The sequence below is a fragment of the Trachurus japonicus genome, chromosome 24 (genome assembly GCF_045865225.1).
Source record: "Trachurus japonicus isolate A0001 chromosome 24, Traja_1.0".
Taxonomy (NCBI): domain Eukaryota; kingdom Metazoa; phylum Chordata; class Actinopteri; order Carangiformes; family Carangidae; genus Trachurus; species Trachurus japonicus.
In genome coordinates this window covers 11,092,496-11,104,869 of record NC_140930.1, presented here as the reverse complement: position 1 = coordinate 11,104,869, position 12,374 = coordinate 11,092,496, and the positions used below count along the sequence as shown (strand labels likewise).

The window sequence follows — 12,374 nt, the reverse complement described above, 5'->3', positions numbered from 1 at the left end:
TAACCCCCCGACTCCGTCTATCCTGCAGGTGATCGAGGTGATCCTTCCCATGCTGTGTAACTATCTGTCCTACTGGTGGGAGAAAGGTCCAGAGAACTCGCCCCCAGGTGCCCAGTGTTGCACCATGGTGACGTCCGAGCACCTCAGCATCATCCTGGGAAATATCCTCAAGATGCTCAACAACAACCTGGGCATTGACGATGCTCCCTGGATGAAGAGGATTGCAGGTGACAGACTCAAGGCTGCTTTTTAAAATGAATGTGAACTGAGCTTCTCACTCACAAATTGTGTGTTTTTGTTTTTTTTATCAGACTTGCAAAGTCAGGGATTGTAATGAGTTCTTCAGGGATGTCGGGTTTTATCAGAGGATTTTACAAATTGATCAATTTTCAGGAGTATAGTTACATCTGCACTGCAGGAGGTGCTGTTCTTCTACGCAGAGGCAAAAACTATGCAGTTCATCCCATTTCTCTTTTTAAAACACATTAATAAACAAGTTAAGAGTCAATTTTAAGGTCAACAACAACACTTGAGTATGACATAAACCCCCTTTTAATGAGGGAACCCATGAGAGAAACTAATAATAACTGTAATACATTTACATATTTAGTGTCTATTCTTCAGTGGGAGTTCAAGGGAAACCCAATAACATAATTGGCTGCTGAGGGAGAGCATGGCCTGAGGCATGCTCTCACTTTTTAAATACATATTTGGATAGTGTACAACAACAAAATTAGACACTGAGTCCTAATATTAAACTCTGGCAGAAAGTGTTGTATTCAGAGAGACTCGAGTGAAAAATGAAAAATTGATGAGTATAACTAAGTGATGTCTGAAGATCGATAGTTGTGTGACAGTTGAAACCAGAGCCAATGACCTAGATGGACACAGGGGAAACTTGTGCCTGTGTTTTTCTAAGTCCAGGGTGGAAATCCTTCCACTCACAGTCCTGATTTATTATTTAAAAAATATGTATTTTTTTCATTGTCTCTGTCTCCAGTCTACTCTCAGCCAATCATCAGCAAGGCTGGAGCGGATCTGCTGAGAACCCACTTCCTGCCAACACTGGACAAACTTAAGAAGAAGACAGTGAAGGTGAGATCTTAAAATATACTGTACATGTTATTACAGTTTTGACATTGTCTCTTCGCTGGCTCCATCAATATCTGCTGAACCTGTCCAGTGTGTATATATGGAGCTGTCGGTAGTCGGAGAAGCCAGGCTGGGAACACTTTGCTCGTAAAAAATACCTTTGTTCCTCTTGTTGAAAGAGGGTGCAGTGATGGGATGATCTCCGAGGGATTGTAGGGATTGAAGACGGGCGTTGAGACGAATTAATTGATTTCCAAACGTGAACTTTTGATGTTTCCCACGATTGCAGGTTGTAGCCGAGGAGGAGCTGCTGAAGGCCGACAGTAAAGGCGACAACCAGGAGGCGGAGCTGCTCATCCTGGATGAGTTCGCCGTGCTCTGCAGGGACCTCTACGCTTTCTACCCCATGCTCATCCGTTATGTGGATAACAACAGGTACGATGTGTGCGCGCTCACTCTGCTGCTTTTTACCCTTGATATTAAGACGAGGGCTGCTTTTGAAGTGTGTATTGTCGCATAGGATGTGAGTTTCTTTGTCCTCTCCGTCCTTTGCAGCTGTAACATGACATACATACTGTACATCACTCAGTCTGTTTGTGTGTTTGCTTCGCTCCAGGTCCAGGTGGCTGAAGGAGCCTGACGCAGACTCCACTGAGCTTTTCAGGATGGTGGCTGAGATCTTTATCCTCTGGTGCAAGTCCCATGTTAGTTTAACACTTTATATCACATTATAGTCTCTTGGCATGATGCTATTCGTCTTCAGGGTTTATTTGCTGATTCATCTTCTGTTTTTTTCTTTGTCTTCTTCATGCAGAACTTCAAGCGTGAGGAGCAAAACTTTGTGGTTCAGAACGAGATTAACAATTTGGGCTTCCTGACTGGAGAATGCAAGACGAAGATGTCCAAGGTAAAGATGAGAACATGAGTGAACATGAGGTGTTAGTCAACCTCACATTCAATACCATTGTGCTTCCTCAAATACTCACCTCAGGACAATATGCCTTTTAATTTGCATCTAAAAATATCCCCTACTCACTCCTGTGTTGGTAACATATTCTAAAAACTACAGTGACTAGCTCTTGAACAACATTAGTGAGGGTTTTTAAAAAGGAAAGTTCATATTTGTGAACCATTTTTAATCATTTACAACTTTAGAAGGGGGAGCCTTGGCCTTGAAGTACCACAAAAGCAGAAGAGTCCAGAAATATTTAGACCGACTGACTCACTGGTGGGTTTTTGGCATTTTCAAGAGATTTGTTAAAAATAAAAAGGGCCAGCCTTGTCCTTGAAAATTATTAAAGAAATCACTGACATGAAAATGTCAGTGAGGAATTTTGTCACTTCAGTTTTACTATGTAACAAAAAGGATCAATTTCGATAAATCTTTTCTAAGCTCGAACTTCTTATGGATCAGATATTGAGCTCTATAAATCCAAAATGTCATTAAATTAAAAAAACAAACTGAACTGAGACCGTTAATATTTGATGGTATTGTACTCAGTAAAGGTGAATGACTCAGTGGCTTTCCAAGAAAAACTCTTTACCTCCAGAGATAAAACCCCTTCACTCTGGATGAGATGTGTCAAGTTGTAATGAACCCGAGAGATAGAGCCGAGTACATCTCAGTCCTCTCTGGGTTTAATTTGAGCTTCTCTGCTGTTCTTCTCATCACTTTGTCAGCACTTTAGAAAAGCACAATGTGAATTCTTCCGGAGGGGATCCCCAAGCATGCTCTCTTCCTCATCCTACAGTATTTCAGAGACTCTGTGAAATAAAAGGGGGGAAAAAATCCTCATAAGCACTTTTCCTGTGTTTTTAATCATTTTCCTGACATGTGCCGATGAACAGTTTGAATATGCAGATGTGAGATGTTCAACAAATCATCTGTAGGAGTTTACACCTCTTAAATTCGCCTCCACGTCGAGGGTTTATGACATTTGACGTTTCATATAGATGTTTGTCATAGTAAAGTCAGGTCATATATCTGGATGTTGACAGTCCTCGGTCCAGCAGCCGCTCAACTAGCTGTCACTGTGCCGCTGTTGTTTATTAGCTTTGGCAGAGTCAGACAGCTTATTTATTCGCACTCTTGAGTTGTTTTGACATGATCGCTCACAGTGGAGAAAAACCTTCACAGCTCTTGATCTTTCAGTGGAAGCAACTGGGGTCTCTCCCTAGTATGTGATTGACTTTAATGTTAATGATGGGAATGTGAAAGACAGTTTTCTGACAGCATAGACAGACATAGACAATAGTGTCTATTGTGTTATTTTAAATACAAATATCAAATGCAAAGTGAGGAATAAATCCAATTACCAAAGTGCTTGTTAGTAAAAAAACAAAAAAAAAACAAAAGCAAATCTTAAAGGGATAGTTCAATATTTTGGCAAATTGGCCCATTGCCATAATCCCTATAGTCATAGTAGTAGGTTCGTTACCTTTACAGTAATTGTCAGTGCAAGCTATTTTTAGAACGGCGGAGCAGAGCCGCTCAGAGCTGTGCTACGGAGGCTCATGGGATTTCTTGGTTTCCTTCATCAAATTCATCAAATACACAATCCAACAACTCCAAAACGCTCTGGTGGACAAGTTGTGACCTGCACATTCACCACGCTATGAGATAATAACTGAACGTTACGAGAGAGAGTTGTTTTAGAGGCAAATGCAGAGGCTGCACAGCTTGCAGCTCTGCTCCGCCGTTCTAAAAATAGCTTACACTGACGACAATTAAAGGTGACAAACCTACTGCTAAAACTATAGGGATTATGGCAATGGGCTAATTTGCCAAAATGTTGAACTATCCCTTTAAATAGGCATTCGTTAATAATATGAAATAGCAGAATAAACCTGTACTGTCTCTCTCTGTAGTCAGGTGGGGACCAGGAGAGGAAACACAAGCGTCGCCGTGGTGAATACTACTCCATCCAAACCTCTCTGATTGTTGCGGCCTTGAAGAAGATGCTGCCCATCGGCCTCAACATGTGCACCCCGGGCGACCAGGAGCTCATCTCGTTGGCCAAGATTCGCTACAGCCTGGTAAGATGATGAAATATGACCAGGTAGAGTAAGTTCCTATTGTTCTGTCTTAAAGTATTTAATTAGATATTCAACCTCATCTCAAGTTATCCTAGGCCTTAAAATTTGATCACTGATTGATGATTTTAATGAAGTTGGAAGTTGAGGCTCTAAAAAAGTAAATCACTGGAAGTTTGGTGCAACTTTTCTGATCTTCTATCAAAGATGCCTTATTGATACATGTATACTGAAAGCTAGAGACCTCATGATGAAGCTTTTGTAGCTGTGACTGCACTTTAACTGAACTATCTTCAGTCTGAGGCTTTCCTAGCAGTTTAACCCCCAAAAAAGACCAAAGTCTTTTGTACTATAGAAACCTCAGCTTCTGTGTTATTTTGATATTATATTAAAACGTAAAGTATTTCTAGAATGACAAATATTACAAAATAAAAATAATAATCACAAATATTCAAATTAAGTCTACTGTGATGACTCCTTTAGCATCTTAATGTACCATGATAGTGTGATAACAAACATTTTTCCATGTTATGGTGAATGAATGAACTCCTTTCCTCTTCGTAGAAAGACACAGACGATGAGGTGAAGGAGCATCTGCGTCAGAATCTCCATCTCCAGGACAAGGTAAGACGATGTTCTGTTTTATTATAAATCCAGCACTGTTGGGTATAATTTATTGTGGTTACATTATTATAATAATAATAATAATAATAAATTTTATTTAGAAAGCGCCTTTCACGCCACTCAAGGACACTTTATTGATTAATTGATTGATTGTTACTGTGCTGTATAGTCTGATGACCCAGCCGTCCAGTGGCAGATGGACCTGTACAAGAACGTGGTGGTGAAGAGCGACCTGCCCACAGACTCGGAGCACACAGTGGTCCGTGTCCAGAGCATCTCTGCTGCTGTTTTCCATCTGGAGCAGGTAACACAGCACAACCTTCACTTTAAATCTTAAATTTTGTGGTTGACTTAATTAGGGTCCGGGCAGCTAAGCTGCCGGGACACTATTGTATTCCTAGGAATTCTTCTTCTTCTTCTTCTTCTTCTTCTTCTTCTTCTTCTTTCTTTCTTCTTCCAAGGAAGTCATACTTCCCATGGGCGAAAACTCACCAAACTTCACAGAAACATCCAAACCCATGCCAGATTTACTCAACTCCAAGGACATGTGCCCCCCCCTCCTAGGGGGGGCACAATAAGCGTTTAAATTAAAAAACTTTAAAAATTCCTAGTGTTGAAACTTCACCACAATGTAGCCTCAATACTGCTGAAACTTTTGTCCACTTAAACTTATTACAAATTATGAAGTCCATCACTCTGTTTTTTTCAATAACTGTAAAACTTTTAAAATGTATCTCCTCCCACAATTTTTGCTCAATTGTCACCAAACTTGCTACAGAGCATCTCCAGACTGTCCTCCACAAAACTTGTTTCTCGGATTTTTGATTAAGCAAAAATTGAGCCTACAGTGCATGAAAACGTTTGACTGTAAACACTACTGTAAACATATACCATCAAATTCTTGATAAATACATTTTCAATCTTCCTGAAAAAAAAAGACAATATTTTGGAGTCATGGTTGATGAAGTTTAGCAAATATCAGAATTTTAATTCAAAAACTGAATTTTTGAGAACATTTTGAATTCTGCTCTCATGGGAACAACTGCAGTCAATGTGAGACTGGAATTTATAAACATCATATTTTCTCTTATGAAGCAAAACACTTATCATTAAAAACAAATCACCAACATTTCCATGCTGTCAAGATGCAATTTATGTATTATCAGATTTTTGTTTAGATAACTGAATTTCTGAAATTTTGACCATTTCATCACAACAGCTGCCCGGGCACTGGCTCACCTGAGTGGATAAATGAAGCTAGACAGCAGGTCTCACTACCAGCCAATTAGCTCAGTGAGTTAAGAGCTGGTTCTTGGTGTCAGAGGCTGTGGGTTCGAGACCCAGCAAGGGTGATGATGATGATGATGACAGATCAAAATGTCAGTTGTCCTCAACACGAAACACAAGACAGTTGTCCTAATGGTGGCATCACAGCATAGCCTCGTAAACCAGCCTCTCGCGGAAGTGCATTTCATTTCATTCTGAGGGAGAGTCTGGCCTCATCCCCATTCTAAGCGTTTGGACTGAAACCCTCAGAAGGCCGAGCCAATCAGCGTCGCCCGCTGTGATTGACACAGCACGTTGGCCAATCAGGGACCGACTGGTGCAAAGCCCCGTCACTACACCAACTTGCTGATTGGCTGAATGGGGTTGTCTGTCAACGCTACTACGCTATGAAATGAAATGCATTTCCGCGAGAGGCTGGTTTACGAGGCTAATCACAGCAAGCCTCTAAATTTAAAAATCCAAATAGCTTGGACTGGACCATGTGCGAAGGCTCCTAACATCTTAGACTCATAGTAGATGTTTGACAAATACATATCATTATTTTACCTCAAAAGCTGATTTTTCTTTTTACTGTGGTTTCAAATCTGCCTACACGACAGTGAATGGCTTGCTCAATTTGTGAAGCCACTGTTGAATGCCACTTGTCAATTAGCTCAGTGCGATAGACAACGGTCTTTGGTTCCTGAGGTTGTGGGTTCAATCCTCAACTGATGCAAATTGAACATTATAAGGTCAACTGTCTTGTCTTCCTATTCTCCTGTTTGTTGCTCAGAATTGCCTAAATTTGCCCAAAAGTAGCCCGGACCCGACCCATCGCTGCGCAGCAGCTATAATTTAGTTTAGTTTATTTCGGTCTTTGGTTTGCCACAACACGTCATTGCGCAATAGAAATTACAACTCAACATAAATACAGCAGCTAGACAAGGTCCAAGAAAAGAAGACAAAACAAAAAGAAGCAAATCAACAAATAACTTTTTTTCTGATCTAAACAATTAAATAAAAATGTGTCTCAGAGATTCACGGCTACTAGCAATTGTTAGTTGCAGCTGTGTATTTAGTATTTACATTTCATAAAACATCTTTAGCGTAGCACCACTGCTGTTTCCAACGTTGTGTTGTTTCCTCGGTCCTAAGGTGGAGCAGCCTCTGAGGAATAAGAAGTGCGTGTGGCAGAAGCTGCTGTCTAAACAGCGTAAACGTGCCGTGGTGGCTTGTTTCCGCATGGCTCCACTCTACAATCTGCCCAGGTGAGTGTTTTTTCTTTTGCACCTGTTATCACTCACAGAACTGATAAACAATGTCAATAATTAAAAAATATTGACATGATCTTTTTTTAAAACAACCCAGTTAAGACATTGCTTTGTCTCAATCTAACCGTACGTAACAAGCAGTCACCTAGTAGTCGTGGGACGGGGGCGTGGGGCATTTTCTTCTTGATTGTGTGCCCATGTAAACCCCTCATCACCTCCCTAATGACATTCTCTCCTCTGTGTTGTTTTTTTTTTTTTTTTTTGTTTTTTTGCATAACACTACCTCATCCTCCCTCAGATACAAAATTAATAATTACTTCCTGAATGGCTATCGGGAGGTTTGGCTGGAAAGGGCGTTCAAAGCCTCCAGCTTTGACCGCCTGTTCTCCCTGCTGACGGTAAAGTGAAACTACGGGGCGAATGCTTCATCTGTTCAAACCCCCCCCCCCTCTTCCCCCCTCTCCATCCACCAGGCTGTGGACCGATCTCTGCCTAGCAACCAGTTGTTTCTGCACTGTTGATTCTGATTGGTCAGCTAGAATGAGCCCCCAAGAATTGATGGAAACAAACTTATTTTGGGGAAAAAAAGTGGAAACAAACTGCAAGCTGCAGGCCTCTTGTTTTCATTTTCAAGTGAACCCTGACAGAAGGAATGAAGAAAGGAGAGAAGAAGAAAGACAGAGAGAAATCTGATTAATACAATCTTGACTTTTAAAAGTTGGCTAGATGGTTTACTTACAACATCATGTTTGGTTAAATATATATTTTTAAAAAGTTGTTTCATGTCATTTTGTTTCCTGCTATTATTAATGATGATATAAAGATTTGTTTTTGTTTTTTACCTGACATCTTTGTCGAGGAAAATATGTGACAGTTTGACAATTTACAAGAAAAAAAATACAAATTGTTTCACAGATCTACTGACCTGTTTGAAAACTGTATACCCACCCACCCACCCAAAGTGTGCATGCTCCTCTAATGAATTTTTACAAACCCGATGATGGAAGTAACTGCAGTTTCCAAATGTGACCAGTCAGAAGAGCCAGTGGGTCCCCACATTGACCAATCACCACCCTGCCTGAACTGCACTTCCTGTAACCCCCTCCTCCTCCTCCTCCTCCTCCTCCTGCTCCCTTACATCTATCCTTCCTGTCTCCTCCAAAAACTCACCAGAGCCCGCCCTAATGCCACTGTACCTCCCTCCCCACTCCCCCCTTCCATCCCTCCCCACCTCCCCTCACCTCCCCCCCTTCCCCAGGCATCGCGCTATCAACTTCTTCATCCCGGCCTATGAGAGACTTTGGATAGTGACAGAGGAGTACTCCTTTGAGGAGAAGCTAGTTCAGGATCTGGCAGTAAGTACTGGGCTCGCCTCGCCCTCGCCCTCGCCCCGCGTGCCCTGCGTTGGCACCCCTCTGCCGGTCCTGTCTGCCGAATGCTTCTTTAGCTCCGCGCCTGTCGAGCCTTGGGAGCGCGCCCGAGCGGGGACGTCGTCGCCCAAAGCGCCCAGGGGCCCCCGCTGTAGGCGCGCGAAACCCTTCAAACAGAGATCCGTCAGGGGTCAAAGGCTGCATGACCAACTCAGGAGACACAGGGCCAGCACCGGCGCTCGCAGCTCTAGAAAAGCAGGCTTTGCCTTTCTGACAGCAGTGGTAAGGAGGAGGGCCTTTCACTTAACGTACAGTAGGAGACCGTCACTAGCTGTTTGGCTGTCAGATCTGGACCCAACCCATCAGTTGTCTTTTTTTCGCTGTACTCTGTAAGTGTTAAGTGTGAAGGTGACGTAACGTTACAGTGCGTTTTGTGGCCGTGACGTTACAGTGGCATGCTCGCGTAGTCATGTGAAGACCACATTTCATATTAGATCTCTGTATTTATTAGATGTGCAGCAAATGTCATCGACACCCAAAACTAACTGTGCCATCGAATAAGGAGAGCCGTACTGTAGATACTGTAGTGTCACAGTTTTCAGATTTATCTGTTCTCGATGGGAAGAAGGTTGTTTTTTTTATTGTTTTGTTCTGCTAATCTCTCAGTTTAGACTCTTGGAGATGTGTTTGTACTGTAGTCGTGATAGTCCCTCAGTGTGAGGCTCCTTCACTGTCAGGATCATTCTTCATGTTCAAGTCATATCACCAAATGGCTTCCTGCTTGCATCTGTTTGCTGTAACATGCATGTCTCGGAGAACCGGTTCCAACACTGTGCATCATCCACTCTTTAACTTTCCTCAACTTGTCCTCTCTCCACGGATCATCAGGACATGGCAAAAAAAAAGAAAAACCTCATCTGCATGCCGGTGCTAGTTGAATGTAGGGATGTCACGATTATAGATTTTCTTTGTACGATTATTGTCAGAGAAATAATCACGGTATTACGATTATCACGATTATTACGCATTAAATAATTTCACAACATATGAATGTGTAAAATACAGTCAAAATATAATTACATTACAAATGTTTACACTAAATATTTTAAGTATCTACTATTCATATGTAACCAATTATTAATCCTCCAGGGGAAGTGTTTTAAATATTCAAATCATTAATTGTCATCTATACCAAATGTTTAAGTTTATTTTAATTGTTTGTTTTTTATCACAAATGAGACGCTAACATTTAAATTTCTACCATGTTACGTTAGGTAAATTGACCAGTATTTCTTACATTTACCTTAACTTTTGTGCACATCTGCCTCTGTGTTTCCAAAATAATCGTTTTTTTCTTATTTCTAGTGAAAATGTAATTTCTAGTCAAAACAAATCTCATTAAACTTAAAATAAGACTCATCACCTAAAAATTAACTTGTTTTTAGATCATTTTCACTTGTTTCAAACAAATTTCCACTTGAAATTAGTAGAAAAATCTGATAGTGGAGCAAGTTTTTCTTCCTTACTAACGAGCACAAAAAACTTCCTTTTACTGGCAGATTTTTCTACTTATTTCAAGTGAAAATTAGTTTGAAACAAGTGAAAATGGTCTAAAAACAAGGTAATTTTTAGGTGATGAGTCTTATTTGAAGTGGAAAGAGATTAGTTTTGACTAGAAATGAGACATTTTGACAAGAAATAAGACAAATATTCTTGGAAAGATTTTGAGTTTTTGCAGTGTAGTTCAGACAGACAACTCATGCTGCACCAATCCTGATCAGCTGAAAGTGACGGTATTTAAGAATCTTTATGATTAATTAATTGTGGCGTTTAATACCGCGATTAATTGTGAAAACAAGTAATCGTGACATCCCTAGTTGAATGTTACTGACTCATTTCCGTGTGTTTTTTGACCAACGTGTGAATGGGCACAAACCAGTCAGTGAGTTTGTGAAGGTAAAGGAAAATGTTGAGGTTGTGTTGAAGATGATAATGATGATGATGATGATGATGAAACGTGATCACATGGGCAGACTGGGCAGAGGTAACTGTTCACACCTGTGGGCTCCCTGCAGAAAACCCCCATGAAGATTGTGGAGGAGGAGGAAGAGGAGGTGGCTGAGATCCAGCCCGACCCTCTCCATCAACTCATCCTCCACTTCAGCCACAACGCTCTGACGGAGAGAAGGTGAGGGAGCATGAGAGTGAGTCTGGCAGGTGTTTCTGTTGGTTTTGTTGCAGAAGTAAAAATGTTATTACGGTACACAAACAGTAACGCTGTGTAACTTCACTTGTTTCAGTCACTTCGAAGAAGATCCTTTGTATATTGCATATGCAGACATGATGGCAAAGGTAATGGACTTTGAAGGGTCGTTCATTAATAAAATAAACCTGGTAAAACTCGAGCAACTTGAGTTTTGAATGTGGATCTGTGTGTCTTCAGAGCTGTGCAGAAGATGATGAAGAAGAAGAGGAAGAGGAAGAAGGGAAAGAAAAGACATTTGAGGTACTGTGGTTCATTCACAGGCCCCAGTAGGAAGTTATTTATCAAAAATATGCTTTTTTTCCAGTTATTTTGTGTGTCTGCCTGTTGGTTTTCAGGAAAAGGAGATGGAAAAGCAGAAGATCCTGTATCAGCAGGCGAGGCTGCATGCCCGTGGGGCTGCTGAGATGGTGCTGCAGATGATCAGCGCCAGTAAAGGTACCGGTAATCATTATCTGATAATGTGCTCCAGTCAGCTACGCAGCCAATTTACTCTCTTATCACCCATTATCCTCGTTAGTCATGCTGTGCTCAGTATTTTCAGGGCAGTTTGAAGTGAATGATCGAGACCTTCCTGCTCTTTTCAAAAGTACTTTAAGCTGACTAGTGGCCTTTTGTGTTTAATGTTGGACACCAACCACCCATGGAAGAGGTTTCACTTTGGCTTCGGTTAATTAAAATATATTGTTTTCTACCTATGATGATAATTAGTCCTTTTACATTTTTACTTCATGGCCTTGTTGCCATTCAGCCACTTTAAAGCAGTTTCATCATCTGTTTCAACAGGGAGTCATAGCTGCATAGCTCAATCTTCAATTAAAAATATATTTAGAAAATATTATGATGAAAAAAAAATTGTGATGACTGACATTTAATTTTGCAGAATGTGCTTAATTGTTGCAGTATTTCAATCTTTAATCTGCTGCCACCAGGTCGTCTAGGCCCCATGGTGACCTGCACCCTCAAACTGGGAATCTCCATCCTAAATGGAGGCAATGTGCAAGTTCAACAGGTGTTTATTCTTTTAATAACTACTAAGTAAATTCCCCAGATGGCTTACCGTGTGTTCTTGACAGAAGTGTTTTTGATGCCTTTTTTTTGTCCCTTATCACAGAAAATGCTTGATTACCTGAAAGAGAAAAGAGATGCAGGGTTTTTCAAGAGTCTGTCAGGACTGATGCAGTCGTGCAGGTACTGTGATTTTACTGTGCTGCAAAAAAGAAAAAAACAGGAAACCTGCGCAGACATCAGATGCTTTTATTTTACTCTGGAATGTCCTTCCTTCAGCATCCTGGACTTGAACGCATTTGAGAGGCAGAACAAAGCAGAAGGTCTTGGCATGGTGACAGAGGAAGGTTCAAGTAAGTAAAAACAAGTCTTATTAGATGCGCACTGCGTGATATTCTCCCTGTTTTTTCTCTTCTTAAACTTCTCTTTTTTGACACAACTTTGTGT

General features: G+C 41.0%; 1 protein-coding gene across 4 annotated transcripts in view; it reads left to right on the top strand.

Moving 5' to 3' along the window:
• Positions 1–12,374, top strand: part of ryr3 (ryanodine receptor 3) — a 126,170-nt gene that overhangs the window by 95,869 nt on the left and 17,927 nt on the right. For all 4 annotated transcript variants that reach the window (XM_085771591.1, XM_085771590.1, XM_085771589.1 and 1 more), the window contains 17 exons: positions 29–227; positions 1,001–1,095; positions 1,382–1,527; positions 1,709–1,796; positions 1,907–1,999; positions 3,961–4,128; positions 4,690–4,749; positions 4,919–5,053; positions 7,171–7,283; positions 8,545–8,641; positions 10,732–10,844; positions 10,957–11,008; positions 11,100–11,162; positions 11,258–11,357; positions 11,852–11,931; positions 12,034–12,110; positions 12,207–12,280. In XM_085771591.1, the coding sequence (XP_085627717.1) occupies positions 29–227; positions 1,001–1,095; positions 1,382–1,527; positions 1,709–1,796; positions 1,907–1,999; positions 3,961–4,128; positions 4,690–4,749; positions 4,919–5,053; positions 7,171–7,283; positions 8,545–8,641; positions 10,732–10,844; positions 10,957–11,008; positions 11,100–11,162; positions 11,258–11,357; positions 11,852–11,931; positions 12,034–12,110; positions 12,207–12,280 (1,753 nt within the window). The remainder of the gene's footprint in view (positions 1–28; positions 228–1,000; positions 1,096–1,381; positions 1,528–1,708; positions 1,797–1,906; positions 2,000–3,960; positions 4,129–4,689; positions 4,750–4,918; positions 5,054–7,170; positions 7,284–8,544; positions 8,642–10,731; positions 10,845–10,956; positions 11,009–11,099; positions 11,163–11,257; positions 11,358–11,851; positions 11,932–12,033; positions 12,111–12,206; positions 12,281–12,374) is intronic.